Source organism: Pistacia vera, unplaced genomic scaffold, assembly GCF_008641045.1.
Source record: "Pistacia vera cultivar Batoury unplaced genomic scaffold, PisVer_v2 Contig598, whole genome shotgun sequence".
Lineage (NCBI taxonomy): Eukaryota > Viridiplantae > Streptophyta > Magnoliopsida > Sapindales > Anacardiaceae > Pistacia > Pistacia vera.
Window position 1 is genome coordinate 759,963 of NW_022196443.1, and position 8,267 is coordinate 768,229.

At 36.1% G+C, this 8,267-nt stretch overlaps 1 protein-coding gene across 2 annotated transcripts; it reads left to right on the forward strand.

The window, feature by feature from the left end:
- The first annotated feature begins 540 nt into the window (after nucleotides 1-540).
- Nucleotides 541-7,486, forward strand: LOC116110190. 2 transcript variants are annotated; one of them, XM_031396412.1, is made up of 8 exons: nucleotides 541-1,308; nucleotides 2,531-2,669; nucleotides 2,811-2,864; nucleotides 2,975-3,066; nucleotides 6,040-6,275; nucleotides 6,405-6,575; nucleotides 6,917-7,047; nucleotides 7,131-7,486. In XM_031396412.1, the coding sequence occupies exons 1-7, from the start codon at nucleotides 581-583 to the stop codon at nucleotides 7,012-7,014; spliced, it is 1,518 nt and encodes a 505-aa protein (XP_031252272.1). In that variant the 5' UTR covers nucleotides 541-580; the 3' UTR covers nucleotides 7,015-7,047; nucleotides 7,131-7,486. The 2 variants fall into 2 exon arrangements, with proteins under 2 accessions (XP_031252272.1, XP_031252271.1); XM_031396411.1 differs by having other exon boundaries at nucleotides 6,917-7,486.
- Nucleotides 7,487-8,267: the final 781 nt, after the last annotated feature.

The following is an 8,267-nucleotide window of genomic DNA, read 5'->3' on the forward strand; positions in this document are numbered from 1 at the left end:
CGAAACCGTCGGTTCTGGGTACCTAGGAATCGGAACCGTCGGTTCCAGTTCCGGTTTCGGTTCCAAATTTCAAGGAACCGTTAGTTCTGGTTCCTTTAAAAAATGCAAGGTACCCAGAATCGAACACTTCTAGTTATTATTATCATTATATAAAATTTACTGTTTACTATATATAGGGTGTCTTTGTTAATTTTGGCAACCTGGGGGAGGTAAATGCTACTTTAGGTTACATGTGTTTCTTTCCCTTTGTTAGAGTAACGGTGAAGGTGTTGCAATTCAACAACTCCCCACCCAACGCCACCAAACGTGCCCAAAAGAGGCAAACAATCTACCATTCAAATTTAAATCTCCAAAACAAATCAACAAAAATGTCCACGGTATGTTCTCACCCATTCAGCTCTAACCACGTGTCCGTACACTTCCCTTATTACTTAACGGAACCGTCACCATCCGTCACGGCCCAGCTCTCTATCTCACGATACTCCCCTTCCGTTAAACCTCTTCTTCTCTCTTCCTTCAACGTCTCATCCCGTCTCTAACGTCGCCGTTCACCAACAAACCCTAACCCTAACGTCCCCTAATGGCCTCTTGTGACGACGATTTTCCGCTCCTTGGTGACGACCACCACCACCAGATCTACCAACAACAACAAATAGAACGATCACCCTACACGCCTCAACGTTTCGAACCTGGACACGCGTCGCAGCCTCAACGGATCCCCGAGAACATCGGCGTGCGATGTGGAGACGACGAAGAAGAAAACGCTATCGATTCGGCTTTCAATTCCGCTAACAACAACAACAATAATAATTCTCAAATCGTGGTTGCACGGACGGCGGAGAAAAGGAAAGATCGGGAAGATGTCAACAATGGAGACGTTAGTAATGTCAGTAGCCCGTACAGTTCGAAGAAGTCGAAGCAGTATCAGAACGAGTACAGGAAGGATCGGGAGGAGTGGAGCGACGCGGCGATCGCGTGCCTTCTTGACGCGTATTTGGACAAGTTTATGCAGTTGAATAGGGGGAATCTGAGGGGAAGGGACTGGGAGGAGGTGGCGGTGACCGTGAGTGAGCGGTGCGAGAAGCACAGCAAGAGTGTGGAGCAGTGTAAGAACAAGGTTGATAATTTGAAGAAAAGGTATAAGTTGGAGCGGCACAGGATGAATAATGGTGGAATTTCGACCAGTCATTGGCCGTGGTTTAAAAAGATGGAACAAATTGTTGGAAATTCAGTGCCTGTTAAGAATGTGGCTGATGAAGATAAAGGAAGTGGCTCTTCCATTTCTAATTCGGTTAGGCAATCCAAGAGGTATATTGTATTCTTCTCGTGTATTTGTTTTGTAAAGCTTTAAGTTCTTACAGCAAAATTTTACGGATAATTTGTAATACATGATGGTAAACATATAGGAAGATATGGACCATTGCGGTTAGGATTATGTTAATATCTTAGGTATGGTGGAAACTTTATTTGTTTTTCATTTTTTAGAATTTGTGGCTGTCCCTTATTTATATTTTGATATTTAGAATCACATGTCAATGGTCTCGGTATATGAATGTGCTAGAGTACTTTGCTTTCTTGAGTAGAGGGAGGTGTTAGCCTAAATAGAATTGCACCAACTGAAAAGAGACGAAAAATTTGTCTCTTGAGGGGCACTTTTGATTCTACGTTACCTTTGTGGAAATGTAGCCACTAAATGATCTTCCTTTCAGCTTGCTTGTGTTTAATATACTTGTTTTTGATGTGTCATTTATATGTTCCCAAAATTTAAATCTGTTATTAGCTGTGGTTTTCATGGCTTGAGAAAATACATTCAGAAATCATTTGTGCATTGGTTGCTGTTTCTTGTAAATATCGCATCAACTGTATTCCTTGGCAACGCTATTTTCTGTTTTCAGCACATGGGTAAATGGCTTGCGCACTTCTTCTGTTTTTTATTTTTATTTTAGATTTCATTTTATTAAATAGAATGGTAGGTTGATTGTTTACTTGTTGAGCTTACTTAATCAAGGCTTATTGTGTTGCAGTAAGATGCATCCTTAATTAATCATTTTATTTGCTTTTAGCTGGCCACAATTTGCTGCTTTGCTCATTTAATGGATTGTAATTGCATGTAACATAACATGCTTTTACGGTCCTCTTCTTTTGGGTGGCAATAAAACCATTTTGCCAATTAAACTAGCTATCTCATTTCCACTGTCCCTATCCCCTTCAAATGTAATAGGCGTATCTTCTAGTCCTGTTATCCGCTAGACTTTGATAGTTTATGTTTCGGTTTATTTGATTTCGTTTTGAAGTGGCTTGGTTCTTCCATTTCATTGGTGTTAAAATTTTATTGATTGTACGGTCACCATTGAGATGTGGCAATACAAATTTTATAATGTTCTCTGAAATTTTAGACTTTGTTATGTTCTTTGTTTTGCCTTTCAACTTGAGTATTGGTTTCTGTGTTTGTCATATGTTTTTCGCATCAGAAAAATTGAGGGGTATTATTATAATTCTTATAATATATTTTTTTTTTTGCTATTTTCAGATATAGTGCAGCTACACCAAGCTCAACAGTTCCGATAAATAATGTGAAGCCCAAGCCAAGCCCTAGATGGCGGAGAGTAGTCTTCAAAATTAGTGGTGTTGCTCTTTCTGGTGCTGACCATAGCAACATTGACTCAAAGGTTCATCCTGACATCTTTCTAGATATAGAAACTTAAACGGATAGCCTTGGTTGCTGACCTTGTTATCAAGTGAAGAGCAATCTGACCTCAATGTTTGTGCTCAGATTAGAGCCTTATTCAAATTGATTTTGTTTATGTTAGGTGGCCATGCTGATTGCGGAAGAAGTTTCAACTGCTTGCCGCCTTGGAATAGAGGTATTCGTAGCCACATTTATTATCTGCAACCTGGGACAGTTGCATTCTCTCTTTATCTTTCCCTTTTTCTATGCGACATGTAACATTCTTCTTCGTGTGTGGTATTTCAGGTTGCAATTGTTGTTGGAGGTCGTAATTTCTTTTGTGGAAATACATGGGTAAATGAAACGGGTTCAGATAGAAGTACTGCTTACCAAATTGGGTAATGTGGTTTTTACTAGACTCAATAGTGCATTATCTATGCTTTCCCAAAACACATCAGGTTTTATGTCAAATCATTTTAATGTCTAAAGTAAAGCATACAAGATGAAGCAAGCCATTTGTTTGTTTTTGTATTGATAATCTTTTGTAAATGTTATATATATCTTGTTTTTCCTGTATACCTGTGATTGTAATTTGATTGATGATTTGATAACAATCACAGTTGACCTTTGGCTAAAATTTCATGAAGTGCCTTTTTCTGATGAAATTATAATTAAGCGATAGGTAGTTTAACGAGATAGACTGAAGAAATTTCGTAACTAAATATAGATTTGTCTTATATTTAGAAGTAGGCACTTATTGAAGTTCTAAAATTTAATTTCTTTGACCTTTTTTTATTTATTTATTTATTTATTTTTATAAGGGGAGATAAAGGGGTGAAATCTTATGAGTTAAGAACAGAAGAGGTTTAATATATAACTGCCTTATCAGAGCTTATTAATTCGACTTCCCTTAGTTGTCATCTCCAGTTGAGCATTATTTGCAAATTGCAATATCAATTCACTGTATAAACTTTTTGAGGAAGGGAGGAAGATATGTTTTATGGTAAGGGGTGACATGGCCNTGTTAGCCTAAATAGAATTGCACCAACTGAAAAGAGACGAAAAATTTGTCTCTTGAGGGGCACTTTTGATTCTACATTACCTTTGTGGAAATGTAGCCACTAAATGATCTTCCTTTCAGCTTGCTTGTGTTTAATATACTTGTTTTTGATGTGTCATTTATATGTTCCCAAAATTTAAATCTGTTATTAGCTGTGGTTTTCATGGCTTGAGAAAATACATTCAGAAATCATTTGTGCATTGGTTGCTGTTTCTTGTAAATATCGCATCAACTGTATTCCTTGGCAACGCTATTTTCTGTTTTCAGCACATGGGTAAATGGCTTGCGCACTTCTTCTGTTTTTTATTTTTATTTTAGATTTCATTTTATTAAATAGAATGGTAGGTTGATTGTTTACTTGTTGAGCTTACTTAATCAAGGCTTATTGTGTTGCAGTAAGATGCATCCTTAATTAATCATTTTATTTGCTTTTAGCTGGCCACAATTTGCTGCTTTGCTCATTTAATGGATTGTAATTGCATGTAACATAACATGCTTTTACGGTCCTCTTCTTTTGGGTGGCAATAAAACCATTTTGCCAATTAAACTAGCTATCTCATTTCCACTGTCCCTATCCCCTTCAAATGTAATAGGCGTATCTTCTAGTCCTGTTATCCGCTAGACTTTGATAGTTTATGTTTCGGTTTATTTGATTTCGTTTTGAAGTGGCTTGGTTCTTCCATTTCATTGGTGTTAAAATTTTATTGATTGTACGGTCACCATTGAGATGTGGCAATACAAATTTTATAATGTTCTCTGAAATTTTAGACTTTGTTATGTTCTTTGTTTTGCCTTTCAACTTGAGTATTGGTTTCTGTGTTTGTCATATGTTTTTCGCATCAGAAAAATTGAGGGGTATTATTATAATTCTTATAATATATTTTTTTTTTTGCTATTTTCAGATATAGTGCAGCTACACCAAGCTCAACAGTTCCGATAAATAATGTGAAGCCCAAGCCAAGCCCTAGATGGCGGAGAGTAGTCTTCAAAATTAGTGGTGTTGCTCTTTCTGGTGCTGACCATAGCAACATTGACTCAAAGGTTCATCCTGACATCTTTCTAGATATAGAAACTTAAACGGATAGCCTTGGTTGCTGACCTTGTTATCAAGTGAAGAGCAATCTGACCTCAATGTTTGTGCTCAGATTAGAGCCTTATTCAAATTGATTTTGTTTATGTTAGGTGGCCATGCTGATTGCGGAAGAAGTTTCAACTGCTTGCCGCCTTGGAATAGAGGTATTCGTAGCCACATTTATTATCTGCAACCTGGGACAGTTGCATTCTCTCTTTATCTTTCCCTTTTTCTATGCGACATGTAACATTCTTCTTCGTGTGTGGTATTTCAGGTTGCAATTGTTGTTGGAGGTCGTAATTTCTTTTGTGGAAATACATGGGTAAATGAAACGGGTTCAGATAGAAGTACTGCTTACCAAATTGGGTAATGTGGTTTTTACTAGACTCAATAGTGCATTATCTATGCTTTCCCAAAACACATCAGGTTTTATGTCAAATCATTTTAATGTCTAAAGTAAAGCATACAAGATGAAGCAAGCCATTTGTTTGTTTTTGTATTGATAATCTTTTGTAAATGTTATATATATCTTGTTTTTCCTGTATACCTGTGATTGTAATTTGATTGATGATTTGATAACAATCACAGTTGACCTTTGGCTAAAATTTCATGAAGTGCCTTTTTCTGATGAAATTATAATTAAGCGATAGGTAGTTTAACGAGATAGACTGAAGAAATTTCGTAACTAAATATAGATTTGTCTTATATTTAGAAGTAGGCACTTATTGAAGTTCTAAAATTTAATTTCTTTGACCTTTTTTTATTTATTTATTTATTTATTTTTATAAGGGGAGATAAAGGGGTGAAATCTTATGAGTTAAGAACACAAGAGGTTTAATATATAACTGCCTTATCAGAGCTTATTAATTCGACTTCCCTTAGTTGTCATCTCCAGTTGAACATTATTTGCAAATTGCAATATCAATTCACTGTAATAACTTTTTGAGGAAGGGAGGAAGATATGTTTTATGGTAAGGGGTGACATGGCCTGTGTGATCTGGAATTGTCGTTTTGGTTACCGTCAATAGAACAAAGGTTTGGATGATCATATGCTATAATGATGGATTGATGGAAATTCATATGAAAGAACCTTGTTTTCTATATCAGTTTGGATGAAATAATAGGATATATATTTCTTTCAATGCTATTTGTTGATTTCACTTGATTAATATGACTGTGATTCATAAATATGTCATTAGTTATGACCTAAGCCAGTTGTGACTTTGCAATTTGTACCAGAATGATGGCAAGTGTGATGAATTCTATATTGCTCCAGTCAGCATTAGAGAAGATGGGTGTTCAGACACGCGTACAAACTGCTTTTCCAGTGCAGGAGGTTACTGAACCATACAATAGGCAACGAGCTATACGGCATCTTGAGAAAGGAAGAGTTGTAATATTTGGTGGCATTGGTGCTGGGATTGGAAATCCACTCTTTTCCACTGACACAGCTGCAGCACTTAGAGCTACAGAGAGTATATTTCTGCTCCAACCATTGATTTTGCTAAGATTGTCCGATAAATCTTGTATTTCTATTTAATATCTGTGTGTGTGTTCAATGTTGCATTTATTTAAATTTTACTGACTCTCTCTTTGCTTTCCAGTTAATGCTGAGGCTGTCCTCAAAGGTACCAATTTTGATGGTTTATATGATTTTCGCTTCCGGGACAGCAATGCTTCTTTTGAGCACATCTCTTTCAGGGAGTTGGACTCTAGAGGTGTAATACCAATGGATTCGATGGCACTCTCCTTCTGTGAGGAAAACAGCATACCTGGTTGGTATTTTTCCTTATAATTGTTTTGTTTCAGAGTTCATTTTCATTTTGATACGGGGATCTCTAGCTGATTTGGTTGTCTGATTGCATCTATTTGAATGTTTAAGGATTTCCCGTAGTGAGGTTGTTTTAGCCTACTACTTTTAATGGTCAGAAGACAAGATTGTTAGTTTTATAGTTCTATAATCCCGTGACAGAACTACTATTATTGATCATAATGAACACTTTCCATTCTATGGTGATATGCTGTGAAAAATAATCTAAGGCTCTGGAATTTCTGTTATTGGATTATTGTTGGGATTTGATCCCAGCCCCTCTAATTTGTTTTACTTTTTTGACAGTTGTGATCTTTAATCTTCTTGAACCTGCAAACATCTCAAAAGCTATATGTGGAGAACAAGTTGGTACATATATTGATCTAACTGGAAAGATTGTCTAATCTGTGGATCCTTTCATTCTGGTGCATTACCAGGTGCTGTCACCTAACCTCTAGCTAACTCCATTACTTTTAAGTTAATGTCAATTAACCGTAATTCAGCTGTTCGGCTACACCAGATTATGCTTGGATGGTGTTTTTTTTTTTTTTTTGAGATACACTTCTGGAGAAGGTTTTGATTGCCTGATGCTGTAAGTTATTGCTAGGAGTTGATTACTTTGTCGATGACTTGAATCCCTTGCTTGGAGTCGATATTGCTTGTATCTTTTACTTGTAAAATTTTGACTTATTAGCAGGGTTAGATGTGTAAGGATAGTTATTGCTGGACTGATTAACAGTTAACTGTGCTTGTAGCATTAGCGAGTAGTAGCAATACCGATGTTGAATAGGATATATGGTTAGTCATCAGGGGTTCATGTACAATGAAATTTGTATTATATATACAAGACTGCATCTCATGATCTTCAATGGTTCTTCACAGTTTGTAGTGGCAGAGATTTATGCTATACTGGGCTATTATCGTGAAATTGTCTATCATAGAACTTTCGGCAGTAAAACCCTTGATCATGTATCAAAAGTTTGCAATTTAGTGAAACTGGTGTCTTAAGGCATCTTCTAAAATTTGGCAGTTGTTTTCTCCATAACACCAAGTATTTTGTTATTATTATTATAATTATTAAATTTTGCCCATTACTGTTTAAGCGAAGGAAACCCTATTTAACTTTATAAAAATGCTGAATAATTTCGACCCCCTATGTAATGCAATGTATTTTAGCCCCTGTTTTCAAATTTAGACGTTAACTTCGATGATTAAAAGGTATTTTGTCATTTCTTTCATTTTATATATCAGGAAACAAGTCTTAAACAATTTCTTGCTTTAAACCCTAATTAAAAAGAAATTAAAAATTAAAAAAAAAAGAAAGAAAGAAAATCAAATTCAGACGGGCTAGTTTGTGGCTGGTAACGCTGCACTTGACCGCAAAATGGCCACATCGTGGCTTGGGCCTCGCCTGGCAGGCTTGCGATTACCAAGATTGCGGGCTAGCCCATACTTATTTGTTCATGAACCTCCATCGCCCTCTTACTCTTAGGGCGGATTATGGTCCGATTAGTTTTGTGAATTTGATTTTGAGCGTAGTTATTCAAAAACCCACCAAAACTCTTGCAAACCCTATTATTATTATTTTTAATTAATATATATATAAGTTACAAAAAAGTACTATTTATATTAAAATTTTCTACAAGTTTTTCTACTT